General features: G+C 48.8%; 10 protein-coding genes across 10 annotated transcripts; 9 read left to right on the forward strand and 1 right to left on the reverse strand.

The window, feature by feature from the left end:
• Positions 1–1336: 1336 nt before the first annotated feature.
• On the forward strand, positions 1337–4507 carry TbgDal_XI3850 (hypothetical protein, conserved; the record flags this gene model as incomplete). The annotated part of the gene is made up of 1 exon (XM_011781229.1): positions 1337–4507. The coding sequence occupies one exon, from the start codon at positions 1337–1339 to the stop codon at positions 4505–4507; it is 3171 nt and encodes a 1056-aa protein (XP_011779531.1).
• A 331-nt stretch (positions 4508–4838) lies between these two features.
• On the forward strand, positions 4839–6491 carry TbgDal_XI3860 (hypothetical protein, conserved; the record flags this gene model as incomplete). Its single annotated transcript, XM_011781230.1, has 1 exon — positions 4839–6491. The coding sequence occupies one exon, from the start codon at positions 4839–4841 to the stop codon at positions 6489–6491; it is 1653 nt and encodes a 550-aa protein (XP_011779532.1).
• A 552-nt stretch (positions 6492–7043) lies between these two features.
• Positions 7044–7661, forward strand: TbgDal_XI3870 (hypothetical protein, conserved; the record flags this gene model as incomplete). The annotated part of the gene is made up of 1 exon (XM_011781231.1): positions 7044–7661. The coding sequence occupies one exon, from the start codon at positions 7044–7046 to the stop codon at positions 7659–7661; it is 618 nt and encodes a 205-aa protein (XP_011779533.1).
• A 146-nt stretch (positions 7662–7807) lies between these two features.
• On the forward strand, positions 7808–8407 carry TbgDal_XI3880 (hypothetical protein; the record flags this gene model as incomplete). The annotated part of the gene is made up of 1 exon (XM_011781232.1): positions 7808–8407. The coding sequence occupies one exon, from the start codon at positions 7808–7810 to the stop codon at positions 8405–8407; it is 600 nt and encodes a 199-aa protein (XP_011779534.1).
• A 79-nt stretch (positions 8408–8486) lies between these two features.
• TbgDal_XI3890 (hypothetical protein, conserved) lies at positions 8487–10079 on the forward strand (the record flags this gene model as incomplete). Its single annotated transcript, XM_011781233.1, has 1 exon — positions 8487–10079. One exon carries the CDS (start codon positions 8487–8489, stop codon positions 10077–10079), a length of 1593 nt encoding a protein of 530 aa, XP_011779535.1.
• Positions 10080–13665: 3586 nt separating this feature from the next.
• Positions 13666–15858, forward strand: TbgDal_XI3900 (hypothetical protein, conserved; the record flags this gene model as incomplete). Its single annotated transcript, XM_011781234.1, has 1 exon — positions 13666–15858. The coding sequence occupies one exon, from the start codon at positions 13666–13668 to the stop codon at positions 15856–15858; it is 2193 nt and encodes a 730-aa protein (XP_011779536.1).
• A 682-nt stretch (positions 15859–16540) lies between these two features.
• Positions 16541–17437, forward strand: TbgDal_XI3910 (hypothetical protein, conserved; the record flags this gene model as incomplete). Its single annotated transcript, XM_011781235.1, has 1 exon — positions 16541–17437. The coding sequence occupies one exon, from the start codon at positions 16541–16543 to the stop codon at positions 17435–17437; it is 897 nt and encodes a 298-aa protein (XP_011779537.1).
• Positions 17438–18278: 841 nt separating this feature from the next.
• Positions 18279–20102, forward strand: TbgDal_XI3920 (endosomal integral membrane protein, putative; the record flags this gene model as incomplete). Its single annotated transcript, XM_011781236.1, has 1 exon — positions 18279–20102. The coding sequence occupies one exon, from the start codon at positions 18279–18281 to the stop codon at positions 20100–20102; it is 1824 nt and encodes a 607-aa protein (XP_011779538.1).
• A 52-nt stretch (positions 20103–20154) lies between these two features.
• On the reverse strand, positions 20155–20571 carry TbgDal_XI3930 (hypothetical protein, unlikely; the record flags this gene model as incomplete). The annotated part of the gene is made up of 1 exon (XM_011781237.1): positions 20155–20571. The coding sequence occupies one exon, from the start codon at positions 20569–20571 to the stop codon at positions 20155–20157; it is 417 nt and encodes a 138-aa protein (XP_011779539.1).
• Positions 20572–21032: 461 nt separating this feature from the next.
• Positions 21033–23168, forward strand: TbgDal_XI3940 (hypothetical protein, conserved; the record flags this gene model as incomplete). Its single annotated transcript, XM_011781238.1, has 1 exon — positions 21033–23168. One exon carries the CDS (start codon positions 21033–21035, stop codon positions 23166–23168), a length of 2136 nt encoding a protein of 711 aa, XP_011779540.1.
• Between the last annotated feature and the right edge of the window lie 75 nt (positions 23169–23243).

Genomic DNA, 23243 nt, shown 5'->3' on the forward strand with positions numbered 1-23243 from the left:
TTCTGTAGGGCATGATGGATCCGCAGCCGTCGTTGGGGTTGTGAGGCAGGATTGCACCTGCTATTCTCATTGGTGGTGGTGGTTCCTTGTTTTTATTGTGAAGTGCTGAACGTAGGATCCTTTCTTTATGTTTTAGTTGTGTTTGTGGCGTTACGCGATGCCGAAGTGGCCAAAAGGTAATTCACATGTATTAATACAGACTTTGCAAATATTTATATATATATATATATAAGTGTGTACCTTGTCTCCTCGCCCTATTTATTTGTTTCGAATTCTTTTACTTTTCCTAACTGTTCTTTCTGTTGCGCGCTGCGCAGGGAGAATGAAGAAAGAGGGAGGAGAGAGCAAGAAAAAAAGTGAAAAAGCGGCGGTCCCTACGATAGGGGCTAGGCACCGCGTCTTTCGACCGCTCTCTCCCCTTTACCGATCTGTTGTTTGCTTAATTCGTTTGTTTTGTTTTTTTGCCTTGATGACGGGTCCTCACGGAGGCGGAGGACACCTTTTTATTATGGGCGCGCTCGCTAAGGTGGCCATGGTTTGGTTACTGTCGATAGTGTGTGTGTGTTTGTGGTTTTGTGTCTGTTGTAGTAGTCACTCACATTAACAGCACTCCAAGGGCAGCGAAAAGCCGGCGAAAAGGACAGAATGGAAACATGGACACATATATATCCATGGAAACAAGCAAACATTCTTCCCCTAAGCAACTTTCATGTATGTATTATACCCACGTGTAAGTGCTCATCCCACTCCTTGCGATTGACGGTAGGTGTGCATGCAGTTGCACTTACACATTACGTGATGGGGGAAGCTAGCAATGCCCTTCATAGTTTATTGTCTCCTTCCCTTTGTTCATTTTTGTTTTCTTTTCATACCTTTCCACGTTTGATATTTCTGTGGTACTCCAGAGCCTAGCCTTCTCTGCTGCTTTGGTGCATCGGTGGAAACAAGGTTGGGGTTAGGGTCTTGGTGGTAACATCTTCCACCGGCCTTGTTATGTATGTGTGCGGTGCAGGGGAGCTAGCTCTGCCACGGGCCCGCATGGTTGTATCCTGTTATCCGTATTTCGCGTTCCTTTATATTTTCCCTCATCGTGATGATGCCCATCGGTTATTCAAACCCAAATTGCGGTGCGGGAGCCGTATGTGTCCCGCTTTCAACTTTTGAGTCGCAGCTTTCGACTTTGACTTTACGTCAATGCGCTCCTTCATGAATCCTTCCACTTGTCTTCTCTTCTCTTCATTCCTTCCTTCCGTACATGCATGTATGTGCGTACACGTGTATAAATATATGTGTGACCGTGGATGTATCATCTTTCTAGTCGGCAGGCGAAGCGGATATGAACAAGGCGGGTGTGTATTCTCTCCGCACTGACCCTTCCCTACAGGATTACTACGACGCCTGCGCAGAGGGAAGTGGAGATGAGGGTAATGGCAGCGGGGATGAAAGTGATCAGGATTCTGGGAACTATTGGCGCTCCACGCGGCGCTCGCCGCTTCGTGGCAAAGCCCGGCTAAGGCTTTACCAGCGTGATTCCGTCCAGAAACTGCTGCGCGATCAGGGCTATTTCGCGAGTCGGGGCCCCGAAGCGGAAGCCGCAGCCTCTCTTCTCTCTAGGCCTCTGGTTTTTGCCGGTGGGAGCCACGAGGCAAACATGTCGTGCTCAAGACAGCTGCTTCCGCCATGCACAAGCAATGACAGTTACGTTCCCACAACGGAAGAGCGACTCATTTTTGATGCACTGTGTGCGCTGCGCCAATCGCCCAGTACAAGCTTTGCTGCGTCAGCAGGCCCCGAGGGAGCCAGTAATCTTGATCGCCCGGCCGTCTGGGCGCTACGGAGGGATGTAATGCATACTGCGTCATTGAGGGGAATCTCTCTTAGCGTCCGTTCACTCGTGGATACGATACTCACTGGTTCCAATGAGGTGGCACGGGCCGAGTGGCAACTTCAGTCTATTTCAACATCCCTCTCCAAAGAAGATCTGAATACAATGGAAGATGCTTTCACCGACTATTCCGTAACTACCAGTGGGGATGAGGCATTAATGTTGGCGTCACACCTCGTCCTCCGTCGGCTCTGCGGCATTGTTCGAAGTATCATGCGGGATGTTTCGATGTTGGCGCTGGGTTTCCTGGAAGATGAAGAGAGACAGCAGAGGCAAACTAACTCCTCAAGCTTCACGTACCATAGGAGGATGGAAATAGAAAAAGGCGTTGAAGAGGTACTTCTTCCTCTGCGGCGGTGCATTCACATAATAGACTGCGCTTGCAAGCTGGAGGAGCGTGCAGAAAGCGAAACGGGCGAAGAAGATGACATAGACTCTATCGATCGTGCTTCAGGGTTGATGGACTACCTTATTGTTCGGATGAGTGCGCTTCAGGACAGTAGCACGATGGATTTATACCGGTTCTACATGGTGCTTTTGATGTTCTTCAGTTGGCCGTACGTGCAGCTCATAACGTCTGCTATTTTTGGTTTCGTGACGAAGATCGATTCGGACATGTGGAGGTCGCGTGTGCCGCGTATCTTCCGCCTCTCTTTTTCCCATATCCGTGTGGGGGAGGACCCCCGACGGGGTCAGAAGGCAGCCATCCTCCCAACGGATATACTTTCTCACGTCTTTTTGTGCGTTGGACATGCTCGACCGGAGGGGCGGCGGTGGTCTGGACGCGATGAGGGAGAGGGTGGGCACCAGCGGCAGAGGCAGTCGTTAAGCCGAGCCGAGAGGCGGGCCGCATATGGGTCAATGATGTCGTCGCGTAGCTTCATTCTTCATAGCTTTGTTGCCTTCGCTCGGCAAAGAGCGCTCAAGGGGTGGCGGCGCAAGCGAATGGCGGACCATCACGCCATCTCTGGTTGTGTAGAGCAAGACGAGTGGGAGTTGTGTCGGTTTGGGCGCCTCGGATCTTCTGTTGAAGGTGGCGCCACAGATGCGTTGCCGCTAGCGTTGTGTACTTGTCATACAAGTGCGTCCACTCCCGTTGGGGTTGGGGCAACAAAATGGGGGCTTTGCGTAGAAAACTACAAAACTCATCACAACATTGCACTCACCGATGGTGACAGACAGGAAAAAAGCGCGACTGGGGGGCGCTCGGACCTGTGGCTGCACCCGTTTATCCCGGCTGCTAGATGGGTGACAGTAAGTCTGCTTGTCCCCATCGCGCAAGTTGTGCAGCGGTTGCAAGAACGAGGACTGACCGACTTGTTGTCGGTTGCTGTCGTGTCTCCCTGTGTTAATAGCAGCGATACCGCTGACTTCGACGACCGCAATGAAACGGACGATGGGGCTCATATGGTCGAAGAGGGCAGTAGTATGGGGGAATTTCCCTCTTTGAAGTCAATAAACGCTTTGCAAGTGTACAGCAGCGTCTCCGACCCGAGTGAAAGCCGTGCAAGTTTTCGCGACTACATGTCGTTGTTCATTGATATTGCGCTGTGTCGTGACACAGAGCGCATTGTGCACAAATTTCTGTATCGTCTTTTCACAGAGTCGCATTGGTGGTACCGTTGCGGTGAAACGGAATACGCGTGCAGTGGGACCGCGTCTAGCTTCATTTCAAACACCTTCGCGGAGGCGATTAAAGAACATCCTCTCGGGCAGTTTGTTCGCCTCTCCGTCGCACCCAAGTTAGAGGTTGTAGATGAGAATGACAGTGGGAGCACCCGTGTTGATTGTCAGTCAGAAATGCTCCGCACTTTCGCCGCGTTTGAGCTCGTCTTTACTCTCCCGCCCGATGTTGATCTTATACTTGTCCCCCGATATCTCTCAGTTGAGTGGGATGAGAGTGGAGATGTGCGGGAGACTTACACCTCCTATTTTTGGAAGCGGCGGCAATGCAGCGAGGAGCGAACAGGGCAACCAGCGGAATTGACGGATGCAACAGAGCAGCGGGCGCGAGATAGCTGGAGTTACTGTTTTGGTTACCTGTGTTCGCTTTACTACGCCCAAATATCACTTCGAGAGCAGAGGAAGCGACTGCAGCGGCAGGACGTTGACGAATACAACAGCGCAGCAGCGCCAGGTGAGGCACTATTCGGGCAACGTCATCGTGCTGTACGCGTTATTAGGGGCCTTGGTAGTGCCTACTTCGAGCTTTCATTTGCAGTTGATTGCCTTCTTAGTTTCAATAAAAACGTGGTAACTGTTGTGGCGTGCGAAATGGAGAAACTGACGAGAGTGGGGTCCGCCAGTTCTTGTATAACCCTGTGCCAGAGCCTTGACGCCTTGCTCCTTCGACTGCTCATTGTCTGCTTTCCGGAAGGAGCCAGCTCAAGTCTCGCGGGCGCATCAGCTGCCAAAACTTCCATTACTAACTCTGTTACTGCTCTGCTAGTAATTGCTTTGGACCCAGCAAGCCTTCCGGTTAGACGGGTGATGTCGTGCACACGCAGCGCCGTCGAAGCCCTTGTGGCGGTTGTACGGACGCTTCCAGCATCATCGGCGGTCCGAAAGCACGTCAAGCCGCTGTTGGTACTTCTCACTTTCAACCGATTTTACGGTGAGTAGTCTCTGCTGTATATTTCTTGTCTGTGTAGACAGGCGGGTTACTGTGCCGATATAACTCTTGCCGTCACAGAGCCCTTATCCCGGCGGAAAGCGTTGCCGGGCAGCGGCAACTGTGCGTATCCCGCACTGGTGGGAAGATACAAACGATATTACTGCAATAAATTTCTTTGTGTTTGCATTTGCCGGTAGTTGTTGCACTCGCCAATTCGTTGGTGATTGTTACTTCATCACCTCCCTGTCTTCTTCTCACATCTATTATTCCCCTCCAAGTGTGCTCCGTCCGCACGCAACCCAATTGAGGCCAAGGAGTGCGCTCAAGTACTGTCCAGTCATGGTGCATAACACCTCCACTGCGCCTGATCCAGGGAATAAGGAAGATGACAACGAGGACTTCCTCGCAGTGGAAGAAGGGGAAATGATGGAAGAGGAGGGTGAAGAAGAAATGAGTGAAGAAGAGGTGGGTGGCTTAAGCTGCGTCGGCGCCCTTGTCAGCAGTTGTGGGGATGAAACTGTGCTTTTACGCAACGACGTGTCAGAGTTTACCCCTGCAGAACTAGAGGAGTTGGGACGCATGGAATTTGCTGATGACGATTATTACGGGAATATCCAAATGAATCGGGAGGTTGACGCAAAAGGGGGTGATGGCTCTAGTGACGACAATGACAGTCCACAAGTTGGCAGTCATATCCACGGTACCCGTAGTCTCGTCAGCAGCAGTGGAAGGGTCTCCGCGATGCACAGTGCTCTTCGCCCCAAAACAGAGGCTGGCGGCTGTGCTTACAAGCAATGTACGTTGACGCAGCTTCTCCCTGCCCGGGGGCGTGTGGGTGGAACTGATGCCATAGTAGATGCAGTGTTGCAGCAGCAGCAGTTGCAAGTGGCCGATCGCGGTCTACGTGACACGTTACCCATTGAATGCTTCCTCAATCTCACGCATCTGTACATGCAGCACAATGAGGTTGAGTCACTCGAAGGTCTTGTGCTACTTGTTCAGTTGCGTGTTCTCGTCGCTCACCACAACGCTGTCACGTCATTACGTCCCATCGCTGTGCTTCCTGCTTTGAGCTTCATTGATGCCCGAAGCAACAAAATCGAGGATGTAAACCCCATGGAAGATTTACCTTGTGACTCACTGAAGTACTTGGCCTTACTCGACAACCCATGCTGTAGTGGGGATCGCTCGGTAGATCGCGAGCAGATTATGAAGGCTTGCCCGAAGTTGGCAATGCTTGATGACGTGCCACGGGACCCGTCGGCCGAAAAGGTGACTGACAGCGAAGAGGAAGAGAATAGCGATGAAGAAGATGGGTGCAAAAGATGGCACGCAGTCAGTGAGACTCCAACCGGCTGTAGCAAGGGCGTTTCCTCGCGCATCCACTTATATCGGTCTCTGAAGATGTGTGAACCGCTGCCCGTGTCAGTGCCGTCCTTGGAACCCATACCAGTCACCTCACAAGACATCGACACAAACAGAGTGACAACTACCACAGACCGACTCTGTGAGCAACTTAGGCATCGCTCTAGCGCCATACGCCGCATGGCGGGACACCATGCATTAGGTCAGACAGAGGTCAGCGACCCTGTGTGGGATTTTGGGAATCATGTTGAAAATGACGGTGATTCCGAACACCACAGTAACGGGAGGGGGAGACTGGATTCACCAGAATCCACCCTGTCATTAACGTTGCCGCCAGAGTTGGAACAGGAGCGGGCGACAAAGGCTCGTCTTTATGATGATATTCGCTTTGCTCTGCAGGCGGATGACAGGCGGCTCCGGCAGCTCGCGGGGGTTGTTTGGGACGACGTGGACAAAGTGTTGTCAACAAGGCAGGCACTGGTGGGCCACCGACGCCATCGAATGCACACGGCGCATCAGCAGCCATCCGATGCGTATGCAAAGAGCCTTGAGATACTCAAGCACGAAAATCGTGTAGCCAACTTGGACAAGTATAGGAAGCAAGAGAATGCCAATGCACCGCAGTAGTCGATTACCACTCGTTCAATCTCCCGCTTCCTTCCATTCCATAGAAGCAAGTGTATATTTGTTACTCGGCATATGCGATATATATGTACATGTATCCGCACTGGCCGTACCCTGTTGTGCAATTAAATATACTTGAAGCCTCTCATTGGGATGGTTTCCAGTACTGTTTTTCTCACTCTTACTAATATTGCCATTATTTGCATCGACTTGATAATCCTTGATTTTCTTTGTGGGTATCGGTATCTGTTTCCTGTGGTTCTTTGTGTGTGTGTGTGTGTGTGTGTGCTTTACCCTTAGCTTCCCTCATCTGTTTACTTGAATTTCATTTTTCTTTTCTTTTGCTGTTGAAAACGTTCCGGTTTGACTCTCAATGTGCTGAAACAGTACAAAGTGTGACTTGAGTCGATTCCCCACGCGCGAGAACCCGTGTCCACATAAGATTTTGACGTATTGCAAGCGCGCTGCGGTTGGCCCGGAACCTCCAACACCACTGCGGGGACTTGGTGTAAAAAAAACGAAGGGAGGGTGAAGCATACCCTCGTACTCAAGTAAATGAAACCGGAAGGTGCAAAAGGAGCGGTGGTTAGTGACGACGTGGGCGGTGACTCCGCCAACTTGGCCTACTGTTCTGATCGCATCACACTCTTAAGCCGAGCGGACATTGAAGCTTTCACTTGTTGTAGTAACGGTGCAGGTGGTGGTGGCGCGTCTAATTCAGAGAATCATAACGGTGGTTGTGGGGGACTTGCATCAGAGGCTCAATCAGTGGAGCCCTGCAGCACTTTAGACACATGCATAGCGGCACTTCCAATGTTCTTGCAATCGGAGGCGCTGGTGCTACGACGACATGAACAGCAATTCAGGCATCACATGAAGGAACTGGTAGAATTGACTGAATGTATAACGTTGCTGTGTGATGGGTCGCTACGGCAACACGCGGCCGCTGTTGCGGGGCAACCTGCAGAGCAGTCGGCAGATGCGCAAAGGGCGGAAAGTGCTGCGTTGCACCGTATGTTGCACAGGGCGGAGGAATTGGAACGCTACGTGCGCGCCGCAGCTGTGGAGCGGTTGCGCAGTGCGCAACGGATGGTGCTAGCGGCTAGCACGACGAAGCGGAGGGAGAAGGTTGGGCGAAAGTCGGTGGTACGACCCCCGAAAGCAACGAAGTAGTGCTGCACAAGCCCAAGACAGTGAATTATATCCACGCATCGAGATGTGAAGTGGTAGTCGTAGCAGTGCAGCACGGGTTTTTCGTGTCGCGTGCTCCTTGGTATTCACTTACGAAATTGCGGAGTGTACATGTGTATTTGCTGTGGATGCGGAGTGGTACGTTTCTAAAGGCCCTTTTCTCTGTTGATGCTCTAGTTACGTTAAAACGGGAGCGTGTACGCCTTCACCGGTGCACCAGGAGTGCTAGTCCCTCAATTTTCTACTTCATTTCTTCCCCACACCCCTGTGACCATTCTCTTTGCCAGTGTTATTGTTTAGTCCTTCACTCTCAGCAGGTTCCGTTATACAAGGTTAAGGGTAAGACTAACTTTCGTTCGCATTGTGGTTTATTGAGACAAGGGGGAATATACAGCGAACACACGTGCCAGTTTCGTTGCTGTGTCCTATTATTTTCATTTTTCTCCACTATATTCTTCCTTGCTTATTGGCTCCGGTTTGTACTTCTAACGAGTGAAGAAAGAAGAGGGGGGGAGGTTACCAGGAAGGTGGCTTCGTTGTTTTTCCCCTTCGTTAAGTTTCTGTTGGGGGAAGGGCTGCACACCTCATCCGTTAATGTGGGAGGGGGAAAGAAGGTTGTGAGGTGGGAAAGTAAAATGCTTGAACCCTTAACGAAAAAAGAAGGGAAATACGCTGGCGTGCACCTCTCTCCCCCTTATTTCATCTTTTTCCATCCAATCATTTCCTAGGACCAACTCGAATTGAAAGCATCCGAGGACAGATAGAAAAGAGGAAGGAGGCAAAAGAATTCGTGGCTTAGTTTGAAATATGGTGTATGAGTTTGTGCTTGAGCATCAACCCGAAGCTGTGGGTACGGCGGTTCTTAACGTAATTCCGAAGGTGCGCCAGCCGCCCAAGAAGTCAGATGGTGACGTGCAGGAATATGCCCTTGCGCGCACCCAACTGCCAAACCAATGCGCTGATGGCGGGGCTCAGTGGACAGGAGTAGAACCGGGTCCTTCTATCACTTTTCTGCCACAGCATATTCCGAACATACATTTCCAAGAGCGGCAACAGCAGAAGCAGCCATCGTTGCGCGTTGGTGGCGTCGCTGTCTGCGCTGACGTGGGCCAGGAAGGGCTTGGCAGCAACGCGAACCCAGTCATGCACGGCAACTTCGGCACAAAATCGCCGATTGGAGGCCCGCCGAAAACCACTACTCTGCGGAAGACACGGACGAATAAGCCATACACCAGCCTTGTTCCGTTCTCCCCTGAGGAGGAGGAGCAAGAGGGGAAATACCGGAGGGATTTTGGACACGTTCGACCTAGTGAACAAGAGCTGATGAAGGGGCAACAGCAGTGCTTTTTGGGTCTTTATCAACGCCAAAAGGAACAAAGAGGTTCGCCAAATTGGAACCAGCAGGTTCAAGTGCTTAGTAGTGTGAAACAAGCACCTCAGTCGGATTACAAAATACAGGTGGGCAGTAACAGTTGTTCCAACATTACCGCTCTGTCTTCGGTACCAAGTGAGTGCTCTCCTGTACCGAAACCGCAAGTGCTGCAACAACAGATGAGTCCACCTCCGTATTTTGGTCCACAGGAGGACCTGCATGGTTGGCTTCCTGGAGATGGTATGCGGAGTAACCACAGCGGCCACATACCAAGTGGGTCCATGCAAATGAAGTCACGGTGTCGTGGTGGTGTGAACGTTGTAGGCAACGCTTTGAACCCTCAGGAGTACGGCAGGAGCATGTCCACAAACTCTGGTCCGCAGCCGCTGGTAGGGGTGGTGCCCAATCAACGTCAAGAACAACAACAGTTGCAGTGGTGTGAGTGGCAAGGGGCACCCGGACCGCATGCAGTGGTTCCTTCTGAGTCAGTGATGCCACCGCAGGCAATCAACTCCGCGATGCCACAACATGTACCCGCCTATTATCCTCCACCAGGTGACGGCGGTTTCTCCGCTTTCCCCCAGGGCAATCGGACGCCTCAACACAGCGACCCGTCGTGTATGTCCATGAGTCCCACACCAGCGTGTGGGCCGTTTCTACAAGACCGCTGGGCCCATCCACGAGTCGTGAACGAACCACAAGTGCAGTGGCAACCTGCACCCATGCCTTACCCTCTTCCGCCGTCATACAACAGTGAGGGTAGTCGGCCATCAAGCCTCTCTGTCTCGGTAGAGCCGTCTGCATACAACATGGAATACCATGACAACCAAAGGCATATTATGCATCATCCAAACTCACAATGGGGTGGGGGTTGTGACGGGCCGAGGTTAACAGCAGCAACGCCCGGCTATCCATCACGTCGTGGGGGGCATGACGTGATGCAATGCCCTCAGTTTGTGCCACCACGTGGACCTGTCGCCCAATGGGTGATGGAAAGGACTATCGGACAGGACATGCATCCGTCTTAGATCCCACAGCTACAGCAGTGGCTCCGGCGCTGAAGGGACATCTGAAAGGGTGTGGTGTCGAAACACGTCGCGGGATCTTTTCAGACGACCCATTGAGTGAGGGGAAAGGGGGGAAAAGAATGGAAGAAGGTTAGCAGATGGAATGAACGAATGGGTCGTGTCAGGCATAGTGTGGGCGATGGAGTTGTCATGCTTTTATCGGTCGTTGGTGGTTAATATAGCAAATGTTATGGTGCGGCCAATTGCTAGAAGGGGAATCGAACAGGCAACAAGTATTGTCTGTGCTCCGTTTAGCCCACTTGTGGACAGCAGTAGTAGGGTTATATTTACCATGCAGGGCTCTGCATATTTCGCGTTGCCAGTATGGAAAAAAAAAAAGTGATGAGTAAACGGAAGGTGGAGGAACTTCCTTAACGAACCGAAGGGGAACGGTAGTTGCTAGACATCACGTGAACCAGAGATTTGTTCTCGCCGTACACTAAACAAGGCGTTATGTAGAAATGAAAAATATATATATATAAGCGAAGCCCAGGGGAGAGGAAACCTGGGAAGGGGGAGTTGATAAAGTCGGAAAGCGAAGGGGCCTCATATCTTTCTAGTGGCGCGTTTCCACATCGCATGGAGTTGTCCTTTTATCTCCATTTAACTTGCTCTCTTTTTGTTTCTTTTATCTCGGTTTTATTGGCCCTCTTCATTTCGCTTTGCCCTTCTTTATCTTCTGCTTCCCGTTACTTTTCCCTCCTCCTTACTACCGGGTGCAACGATTCCTCTCTCTCCACTCGTTTTTTTCTCTTTTTATACGTTGTTATTTTTCGAACCTCGTTTGTTATTCCTTTTGTTTTTTTTTGTTTCTTTATCTTTGGGTGCGTGCGTGAGTTTGCTGTCTGTTAATTTGTTTACTTCCAGTATATATATATATATATACGTATGAAGGTTACTGCGTTTTATTTTAAAAGAAAGTTGTTATTCGGTCCTTTTCGTTTTTACGCTCTTATGTCTTGTGTGCTTATGCTGTCGTTTGTTGTTGATTTTCTTTTTATTGCAATGAGCCTGCTGATATCAATTTTTGACACCATATCCGTGTTGCCAATAAAAATGAAGAGATGAGATGAAAGTAAGGAAGAGCACGGAGAGGCAACAAAACACTTCAGTTTGGATGAGTCAAGCGAAATTACTCGATGTTATTGAGAGAAATAGAAAGTAGAAAGGGAAGAGGACACGGAAGAGGTTCTTTAGTGTTGCTTTTGCTCTACAATCAGTTTCAACTTATTTGTTTCACTCGCTTATCTATTTATTTGTGGTGAAGGGTTGAACAGTGATGACGAGAGAAATATATATATATATATATATATATATATATATTCGAGAAAAGGAAAGGAAAGGAGGTGTGATAAAAAAAAAAAAAGGGAAAGCCGATCACAAACAGGTGCAGTGTCGTTTCTTTCATGTTCCGTTTGTTTTTTTTTCGATGAAAATTATAACGAAAAAAGAATAATAGTAATAGCGTTGTTTGTCTTTTACTTTTATTTCAACTTCGTTGGTTTTGTTTTGTTTTCGTTTCAGTGTTTTTTTTTTTCTGTGCGTGCGTATGCTCAGTTTTTGTTTTTCGTGCATGGGGGTAAAAGAGTGATCAAAGACACGTGAGTTTTTGTTTCCATTTTGTTTTGTTTGTTAAATAAAAGAAAAGAGGGAGAAAACCGGAATGTGGAGCATAACTCAAGTGCGGTCATATGTGTGTGCGTGTATGACTGTATTTAAATAAATAACAAAATGAAAATGAAACAACAACAAGGCGCAAACATGTGAGTATTCTTCCGGAGACGAAATGAAATAAGGAAGATCCAAAACAATACAGAACTCGCTGGTAGCAAGAGGTGCAAGAAAAATAAACACACAAATGCTTACAAGGAGAGGGTCCAGTTTCGCTATATGTATTAGTTGTGTCAATGTTATATTGTGGTTTCGTGTTATTTTTATATATATTAATATATTTTCATGTATTTACTTTTATATATTTTTATTTATCCATATTTTCATACTTTACTTGTATTATATTATATTATATTATCTTATATATACATTTATATATGCGTGTACGTTTGGATATATGTATACATGCTTTACTCGTTCTGTGTGTGTGTCTTTCTTTTTGTGTTTACTTTGGTTTCTTGCTGGTTCATGACTCTGCGGTCTTCACCACAGAAATGTGCCTGCGGTGAGGGGAAATTTATACATATTTTTGTTACTTTGATAAAAACAACAACAAACAACAGCAACACAAAAGAAGAAACGACAAAAGGAGTATATTTTTTTAAAAAAAAAAAAGAAACCGGGGAAAGCAACCGCGCTGTATGTATGATTGGGCTAGAAGCAAGAAAAGATAATGGTAATTTGTATTATTTTAGCCCCTTTATTTTCTTCGACAGGTCGATTCGGTTTTGCGGCGAGTGAAGGCCGAAGGTTTTGGCATCCAGTTGATTGTTTATCTTTTTATCAGGCGTGCACTTTGCCGACACTGTCTGACGCTCATTTTTTTTTTGTTTTTCGTCTTCTTTTACTTGTGTATTTTCCCAATCTCGCATTTGATTCGTATTGTTCTTCTGTATTTCACTTATGTGGCACGACTTGGAAAAATATGAAAAAAAAAAGGAAACAAAAGGGGAATTGTGAGCCGCAGAGAAAATTTACATGTTACTGTTGTTGACGTTGTTTGTTTTGCTCTTGGTGACTTTTTTTGTGTGTGTGTTTGTCACCTCTTTCATCACCGTGACGAGTCTCCCTTCTTTGATGTTTAAAGAGAAGAAAAGGGGAAGGGGAAAAAAATGAAAAAGGAAGAGAAAAAGTAACTTGAAGGAAAAGGGATGCTCTCACGGTTCTTTGCGTTCGTTTATTAGTTGTGTTGAGGTTTACTGGTGTTTGCTTTTTGTCATTCCCCACTCATTCCTTCCTTCTTTTGTTGTCTCGGCCATGTTTCTTTTTTTAAAAAAAAAAACTTCGTTGTGTGCATTTTTAACACTCGTTACCGTTACCGTTACCGTTACCGTCCCTAACATTTTGTTTACCGTTACCCATCACCAGAGTGGGGTTTTCACGAACCATAAATACAATAGCTCCTTCCCCACCATGTCAAAAAAAATGACGGGCAATAAGGAAAGAAAAATGAAAATACAGCGTCGCATCAGTTTACAGGAATCGTAACTGGAAGTAAGGGAATTGAGTATTGTGGAAGAGAAATGGCTGTATTCATGAGACAAACACGTGGTCTCGTACGTGTATGATATGTAAGTGCATTAATATATATATATATATATATGTGATCTGTGAGCGTGTGGGTGGAGGTTGCTCATTGCGTTTGTGTGTAAGATTGGAAAATGAGGGTACTTGAAGTTCTTATCACTCACAAAAAGGGATTTGGATAGCGCTTCGCGCGGTGAAATAAAAAACGATGTATTCATCCCGTGTTCATTGGCATTAAATTCTGCACGAACACGCAGAGCGGCTCTGTTGAGTCAACATTAAGCGTGGCATGCGAATGGGGAAATGTGATATCGCTATTGAAAAATGAATATGCTACCAACGCGTTCGGATGTTGCAATGCAAGTTTTATATTACCCTTTTCCTGCATATCATTTGTAGCCGTCGCCATATCCCTTCTGTTATCCCGTGTTGTTGTTTTTTTTTACTTTTGTCATTCGGCTATAAAAGATGCATGTGGACCAGGCGTAATGTGTTTCCACTGATGTCTCTACGGGACGCAGCGCGTGCCCCTGTTGTTATCTCACCACAGGCAAAAAACGGCGGACCATCGCCCCTCAGTCCCACCGCCAAAGAGGAATGCAAAAAGAGCGATTCAATTGTCTCAATGAATTACACATTGATTCCCGGTATTATGCCTGAAGAAGCTGTAATGATTCTCTCCTGGGCACTGTGCATTGACGACCCTATGGCCGTGTTTGGTAAGGAAGGCATTGAGGCGTTCAGGCAAGTGGAATATTTTTTCGCTGGCACAAGCGGCGGCCGGTTATTTGTTTACCCGCTGGTACCACCGGCAATGCGGCCTTTCCTTCCAAGTGATAACTGGGAGTGGTTGCAGGGTGAAGGAGTGAAGCAGAAACTGTCAGTGCCTTGGAACGCCGGACCACGGCGTTTGTTCCATCAACATCGGTACGATGAGCCGGTAACAGCCATCGCTATTTTGGGGCGGCTGGTTGTATCCTGCAGCACGGACATGTATGTGCACATGAGTCTCTTTCACCCAACACCACATCACATTCTCACTATTCGACATCCCTCCCCGCTGCGGTGTGTATTACTGTGGGAAGGTGCCGTGTTTGCCTCACGGTTGTTAGATTCACAACGAAGAGCACAAGTGGCTTCTGCTGAGTGTTGTGTTGTTTACCTCATCACCGGAGACGATGGCGGGGTGGCCCGGATTTGGCGGTCCAACGTGGAAGCAGGTGAATATTTTCTAGTGGCTGTGTTAGCTGTTGTTACCAGTACATGCTACGTGGGCTTCGCTACACCTTTGCATTACATCGCGCGTGAGGATGCCGATGCCGAACACAGCAACCGCAGACCGACGGCGGAGACAACGCGACAAACGAAAGCAATTTATTCACTTGCCGTCGATGACGACAGAAGGCTCATCGCCGGCGTGGAAGGCGGTGTTGTGGTGTGGTCTCTTGCTGATCTGCCGTACAAACAAAAGGAAAAGGATCATCTGCTGTGCTGGGACGAGGAGCGGATGGTGATGGAACCTCAAGCGACGTCGACGTTGCGTATTCGTGGTCAACGACTGATGAACATGACAGTGTGGGTGAAAAGTGCAGCGTTTACTGAGGAATGCCTTTCTTCCTGCCGTATCGACCAGCGGGGCAGGAGCAGCTACGAGAGAGGGGAAAGCACAAATAACCATGCGGGAGAAAGTGTCATGGGGGATGCGGACGGGTCTCGAAAACCTCCTTTCCATACAGATGCTCGGTGGAGCAGTTGGAAGCCCAAGTACGGGACGCACGTTGCAGGTGGCCTCGATGTAGGCGTGGTAAGTAATGTTGTTTGTATGCCGTCCCTTAACGGTGACAACCTCGATGAGAGGGGCTCTGCAGAATCGCTGCTCCGTGCAGCGTGTGCGCCTATAATATTTCCTTCACTGAAAAACATTGTGCACTTTCCTTTGTGGGTAGTGGAACCTGTATTTGCCCCAATGCGTATTTTATCCCTAACTGGAAGCATCTGCACAGCACTCCTCGTTCTTGTGCCTAGCGGCCGTGTTGTTACCGGTGGTTCGGACGGTGTGGTAACGTTGTGGTTGTGGGATGTCGCAGAAGCAACGTACGTACGGGCCATAGTTTCGGAGAGGCCTCAATCCCACAGCGGTTTGTGCCGATGTCTGACGGCTCTACGTGAACCAGATATTTTTACCTCTTGTGGTTATGAAGACGGTATAATAAAGGAGTGGCACGTGTATGACGAACCGGAGCTGCTTATTCGCCTTGAGCGCAGTTTTGCTCTGCAGTCTGAAAGCTCCGGTAAATCTTCAACTTGGCCTGCCGAGCAGAAGCAGCATCCATTTGGTGTGGGTGTGTCATGTGCTGTCTCCTTTCCGGCTTTCTGTGCCTTGTTTGTTGTCGGTGTTGATGAATGCCACATTAACACATTTGGACTGTTGGAAGTACTGGGGTGTAAGCCGCCCCCCGACTACATCTTCGACGGATACAAAACGGTGCGAGTCGTGCCGTCAAGCCATGATACCCACGGTATTGACAAGTGGGGAAAGTGAGTTGATAGATGGAACCAGAAGGGCTCATGGGGTGCCGACAACAGCGAAGACTGTTGGGCGCGCGTGGGTGCACGGTTCGTGATGGTATGAGGAGGTTTTCGCTAATACTTTGTCACACACCGCTAGTCTACTTATGAGTCACTTGGCGCGGTGCCCACATTCAAAATTACCACGAGGCTCTAATAATAAGGATAATATTGGAAGGTGGGTGTTCCAGCGGCTCCGAGGCCCACCAAATTGCTTTGAGTTTGTTTGTTTTGTTTCGGTGGTAAACTCTATATACCCTCTTTGGTGTTTGGTTTTGTTTTATTTGTGGTCGTTCTTCCAGCTTTCTTTAGGGAATTCTCCCTGTTTCACATATGCGCATAGTGGTATGCATGGCACGCCATCATGATTGTTCGTGAAAACACCGGCATTTTTTATGTTCTCTCATTCCTTCTCCTTAAGAGGGGTCACCCTACTTTCTGCACGCGTGCTTTCCTTTCGTTTTGATGCTATTACGTGTTCTTGTCTTTCGTATTCCTTGATTTTTTTCTTTTTGATTTAATGTTTGTGGATTTACCACAGTGCTTAGGTGGGCGAACAAACTCACACACCTGTAAGGGAGAATATCTCTTCTCCCTTCCCCGTTGGTCTGGTGATATCGCCCGCCATTCTCGTTCATATAAGCATATAGGCAGGGATGCTGTCAGGTGCAGAGGAACTGATCTCTGACCTTTTCCGCCGTACTTCTACCACATCCAACGCAGTCGAATTTATTCTCAGTAGCAACAGTGCGGCGTACCATGATGTTATGCAGCGAATCTGCAACAGTAACCAACCCCAATTAGTTGAAGGTATTCTACGCACTGCACAGTCGCTGCTTCCAACAGAACTCTTCCAAGTATTTGGGAAGTCGGTAGTACCTGTCTTATTGCTCTTTGCTCCTGCCGTACTGCGCAGAGTTGGTGAACTTCTGGCGGCACCAAAAGAAACTCCACTTTCAACATGCGGTGAGTGGGATGCCTTTACTTCTTTTATTACCGGAATTCACTGCAAGCTGCTCGCTTCACCTGAATGTCGCGCCACCAACGTTAGGTCCCTCCCTCCACCACCCGTAGCCGCTCGGCATACACCATCATGGTCGAAAGTGTTCCATGGCGAAGAAAATGTGTCCGAAGGCGTGCCGCCACCTCAACCTTCTACTGATTGTGAAGTTAATGTTACTGCGATTGGAACCGATAATTACGGTTCATTGTTGTGCACGATTGTCTGTGGACTTTCACACCTTCTGGCTTGCGTTGCAACTCCACCGTGTGTCATCGGTGGTCCTGGTTTGACCACATTGTGTAACGAGGTTATGCGGCTGCTATCGTCGACACCGGTTTTTTGCTACGCTTCAAAAGACGCAAACCTGCAAATTGCATGTGTCTCCCTATTGTTGTCTGTGCTGAATGTGGGGAAGGCAGTGCAGGGGTGTGTGGCATCATCATTCATGCCAACTATGCGACGGTGGTTTGATCTGACATTATATTCAGCTAACGCCGTCTGCATCCAGTTGCTGTTTCCTTATATACTGCACGCGAGGGCGCATCGTTAATTTTTTTTTTTTTGCAGGGGGGAGCACAACACGGTTGGTAGAGGACGAGACAAGGAAGAAAGAGGGGGAAACTGCAGATGCTCATTAAATCTTTTTGGATTATCCTCCGACCCGCTTATTGACGCGTGGGATGTAGTGCAGTGTAGTACAAATGCACGTAACAAAACATTGCTGCAGGCCGACTTACTTCCTGCTGGGACTTGATCTGCTGGAAATTGCACCAATGAATTCACACCAGTGCGCATATTACTGCTGTTGGGCACCACCAGTCATTGTCACTGATTTACTGTCCATCCCAAACGTCACATCAAAGTGGTGTAGTGTTCTTGGTTACTCCTTGTATAGTGGTGATTAACTTCAATTGGTGCATACGCACACATAAACACACGCAGGGGCGTGTTACGGCTCTGCACGTGTTGTTTATTTCCTTTTTAAGAAAAAAACCTACCTTGGGATCGGCATTAGTTGGCATGCACCAGTTCTTACCGCATCCGTTATGTTCTACGCGCATCATCTTGCTTTGATTTGTTTTCTTGATTCAGTTAGACTTTACGTCAATTTAACCATACTTCTTACCTCTTAATTGTCTGCGCTAATGCGTACAGAGCGACTGCGGTGTAGAGTGTTTTCTTTTTTTTATTCTTGTTTTCTTCCTCATTCAGAGGAAGCAAAGTGCGGTTACCGTTAGGTGGCTTTGGGAGGAGGAAAAGAATAATTAGGAATCAGCGGGGGTGACTTAACGTTTATAACCCCGCTAAACTAATTCAGTAAAAAAAGGGGGGAAACACGAAACACAAAACGTTAGATCCACAACAGCAATTTTCCTTCGGCACCAAGCAGCATGGGCAAGCAGCGAAATGTTGGGAACATACCTCCCGCAAGTAATAATGTGCGAACATCACTACCGCTGTTATTAGCTGTATTGCTTCCCGTATGCTTTGTGCGTGCGGGTGAGGATACAAACACCTATAAAGCTGATGAGCGGGTGCGAGTGTACGCCGGTCAAATTGGGCCACTTCATAACACATTTGAGACGTATAGCTTCTTCCGCACGCCAGGGTGTCCTCCAGCGTCGTGGAGCCGGAGGTCTTCCACACTCGGTCAAGCACTTACCGGGCGGCAGCTACAGGAAATGGGGGTTAATGTACGGTTTGGTAAAAATGTGACAGGCGGTGTTATGTGCACCTTCACACCGAAACAAGCAGACATCAAGCGTTGGCGCAAAATGATTCAAAAGAAATACGTCTATGAGCTATACGTGGATGAGTTGCCCATATGGGTGCTGCTTGGTGAGGTGACTCCGGCGGGCCCTGTGATTTATCTTCATCGTAGGTTTCATATTGAGACTAACAAGAATCAGATCGTTCACGTTACGCTGGAGGCAGAGCAAGGGACAGTGTTAACGCAGGGGCGCGACTACACTTTCACATATTCTGTCATCTTTACGGAATCCCAACTATCGTTTGAGGATCGCTTCAAGAAATATGTGGACCAGAAACTATTCGAACCGCGGTTTAGGTGGATTTCGGTTATAAACTCGGTGATCCTCGCTTTGCTACTTTCCATAATTAACATATTTATCGTCTCACGCGCCATCCACGCTGACTTGAAGGGCGACGAGGATGAGCTGGGCATTGATAGTAGCTATGGCCTCGTAGAGGGTTCCGGTTGGAAACAACTCAGCGCAGACGTGTATCGCGTGCCGCCGTATCCGATGGCTCTCTGTGCACTCCTCGGCACAGGAGCCCAACTTCTCTTAGTTTTCGTGGCTATGATTATGTCAGCAGCCTTTTACAATTCGCGGCACAAACCCACGTATGGGGCGGTGACGGTGGTGACGGAGGCGTATGCCCTCACAGGGTTCGTTGCAGGATACGTTTCAGCTTCAAAGTTCGTCAGCTACACTGTATACAAACCGGCATTAGCAAGCCGGTGGATGCACTGCATGTATCTTACCATCGCCGCGTTCCCTGCTGCCATTCTCTTCTGCGGTGTTTCAACCAATGCCATCGCATACCTGTACGGATCAGCTCGCGCACTTCACGTGGGCGGGGTGGCGTATGTAGCGCTTATATTGGTGTTTCTGTTTTGTCCCACGGTAGTTGTCGGCACCCTAACTGGAAGGTATATTTTCTGGCGTCGGTTTAACGCTGTGAGCAATCGCAACAGTTTGCCACACGTAAACCAGATCCCCCGCCTGGTGCCGAGGCCGCCCTATAGATTGTTATCACGACCGTATCTCATTCTTCTTACAGGTGCGCTGCCCTTTAGCTCTGTGGTCCTCGAGCTCTTCTTAGTGTTTAGTTGTATTTGGATGAACAAACTCTATTATTTGTATTACTTTTTACTAATCGGTTTTACCATTTTTCTTGTCATCGCATGTTTTACATCGATCGCCGCCACGTATTTACTGTTGAATATGGAGGATCATCGTTGGCAATGGATGGCATTTGGGTTTGGGGCATCAACAGGAATTTTTATTTTCATACATGCCACATACTTTTACTTTTTTCAGACGTCGATGAGCGGGATGTTCATGTTGGTGTTTTATTTCGCCTACTCGGCCCTATTTTCCCTCGCTATGAGTCTGGCGGGGGGCTGCGTTACATTCCTCGCCAGCTCGCAGTTTGTCCAGAAGATATACACTTCGGTGAAGCTTGAATAAAACAGTGTGCAGGGTCCAGTAGAAAAACCTGAAGGGCATGTGGAACATGAGACTAAAAGTGGGGCAACAAATGTTTGTTTTGACCACTTCTTATTTTTTCCTTTTCCCTCCTCATTACCGAAAAGGGAGGGGAGAAGGAATCCACTGCGGGGGTTTGCATATGTGGAATTGTGTGTGCAAACTCAGTGCGGGGTGTCGGAGGTGGGAATCCCCCAAATGAGAGAGGTGGAACACATATCCCACCGTGTGAAATGAAGAAGGGAGTATCATCTTGTGGGGACTGTAGGTTCAGATGGAATGCGATTTTGAGACGTGTGTGTGCGTGTGACCCGTCGTAGCCCTCGCATTTACTTGTTGTTGTGGCTTTTAATTTAACTTGCCGTCGTGATGTTTTTGCTGCTGTTGTCGTTGCAGTTATGTTATGTGAAGTGGGGCAGTGGCCAAGCCCCCATTTTAACCTTTCTTGCATTTTGTTTCTTAACCGAAATGGGTACAGAGCCGCGGTGGTTTAATTTACGGAGGGGGGGGCAGGATTTCACAAGTCCGTAGCCCATTCAACTTCGTTATTGATGTTGTTAATTTTTGTTGTTGTTGTTGTTGCTTCCCTGTGCGTACCTTTCACAGTGTCTAGTGCTGCGCAGAAGGTAAAGAGAAAAAACGAAACGGAGATTTGGAAGCTTCCCTCAACGGTGGCTGCGGTGCTGGGCCTCGACAGGTGGCTGAAAAGCGTAAAGTATCGAGCATAGTAATACACTCCCCAGTGACTGAAGTGCAAGATATAATGTGTACATTAATAGTCTTCACAAAGTTCTGTTCCCAACAGCACTTCTCTCTTGTTTGTTTTTTCCTATTACTATTGTTTTCCTGCATCTGTCACGAAAATGTGAAGGGACAGAGAGCGTGTCTGCATAAAAATCTCTACCTTACGGAATGCAGCAGACCGAAAAGCGTGTGGGTGGTAACTGTGACGATGATGAGGTAATAGCTACTTATAACGTGTACGCTTCCTCTTTTGCACAGCAGCAGCAGCAGTTACACATATTTCAATTCCCCTTAAGGTGCAGAGCTCGTCCTTATGAAGCTAACGAAGTGCGACTCTTTGCAACGGAGGGTCTTATTCACAGCGACGAGGACTCAATTGCCAATAGTGGCTCGAGAGTGGGAGGAACTACGGCCTCCACACCGCGGCAAGAGACCTTCGGAGCTGTGGCTCCCGTCATCCATCATTCGTCACGACTGACAATGCACTGTCATATCGATACGTTTGGCTCTAGTTCCTTCACTGAGCCGCAGCAGGATCATCGACTAGACGAGGACACCCAACGTGCGGAAGAGAGATCTAAGCACTCATACAACTACGCTCTACAGTCGCATCCTTTCAACCCTCACTGTGACTACATGGTGGGACTTATCGTGGACGGCGTCGTGCATATCACTCCGGTGACGAGCATCCAGCAATTTACCCCCATTGTGAAGCCGCCTGATGCGAGCTCGATGCACCGAGTAGGTGATGGGTTTCTCAGCGTGCCTTCGGTGCCGATAGTTCCCGGTCTTGCCGTTTCGGACCGCATAACCAGAGAAATGCTGCGACAGCGGAGTGTAATGCTAAACAACGATGCGGACACTGCAAAAGAGCTGCAGTACTTCCCTATACAATCCGTAGAAAGCATGGCAATGCGGCGACGATTGTGGGACCGCACGGGCGCGTCGCACTGTTTCGCAGGACCCGCGGGTTGCGTTGGGAGTAACCCTTTTGGTGACAGCAAAGACGGCCATAACAACGGGCCGTACGTCGGGTCCCGCACGGAAGACTGTTTTTTCCCACCGGAACTTCTTGTATCCGGTGGGATTACAGGTGGCGAGCACGTCGTTAGTGGTGACAAAATGCTCCGGCGCTACGCCAACAGGCGTAGTCTTGTTGACCAGGTGCATATCTACTTACGTCGCTGTCAGGTGCTAACGCTTGATAAGCTGCGAGAGATGGTTGTTCCCCCTGACGGGGCCTTCTCTGGTGGTGCTTCTTCAACAAACCAATCAAAGGTACAGGAGAGTGTGACAGATGGACAGCTGCTCGCCGCTTTGCGTGATGGTGCCATATGGATGCACGGTGTATGGGTGTCCAAAGTTGATCCAAACATGCGGGGTAACGCAGCTGCCCTACGCGAAGTTGTTTTGCTACACTTCTGCGAGAGCCCCAGTGGTGCCTTGTCCCGTGCACGGCTTAACGCCCTCGTAAGCAGCAACACGTTAAGACGTACTGTGAAGGAAATACTGGAAAGTATTGCTACGTTGAATAGCGGGGAAAAAGACCCAGCACTGCGCGTGTGGCGGCTGCGGTACGTACCAGCCGATCCAATGGAACGAGCCGCATTGCTGGAGGTTGCGCAAAATGCGTACAGACAGGAAATAGAATTCCAGACCATGCAGTGCAAAAGGCTTCACTCAAGCATAATGTCCCACCTTGAGGTGATCAACACCGGTAGGTTAGTGACACGTCTTCACTTTGTCAGTCGGGGAGGGGACAGAGGTGCAGAGGGCCCGACGGGGGCAGTAAACACAGCGGTCAGTACTGCAGCGGCGGCAGCGGCCACCACAGTGGCAACAAGTTTTACCGATAATGAACTTGCCCCCATCATCGCATTTATCCGACGATTGTTCCTTGAGCACGGAGTGGTGAACAAGCAGCGTGCGAAGGAGTTAGTATTGAAGGCAAAACAACAGAACTATCCCCATGCGACGAATGCAATGCTCAGCGCGGCGCTCCAGAGATGTGTTCAGCCCTTCACGGACGCAACGTGGGTATTGAAGACACTGGAGGAGCCCGATGTGGATCGCCACCGCCCATTGATACTCGAAACCGCGCTGGAGTTGGTCAACTTCGGGATCAGGCCGTTTAATGCTTTATTAGCGCAAAAGCAACAACAGCAGCAGCCGGATGGAGAAGCAGCTGGTGCCCGGAAGGAGGACATGCAGAAAGTTGTTTCACGTGTGTTAGCTGAAATCGCGGTGTATCAATCGCACGAGAGGCTGTGGCACCTCAAGAGTGGCAATGTCATTGGACAGTGAGAGCATCGCTTCGTTTCTACGGAGAGTGGGTAAGAAGAAAGGGAAGGCGTTATCAGCACAGGGAACCGCGATCGA

Source organism: Trypanosoma brucei, chromosome 11, assembly GCF_000210295.1.
Source record: "Trypanosoma brucei gambiense DAL972 chromosome 11, complete sequence".
Lineage (NCBI taxonomy): Eukaryota > Euglenozoa > Kinetoplastea > Trypanosomatida > Trypanosomatidae > Trypanosoma > Trypanosoma brucei.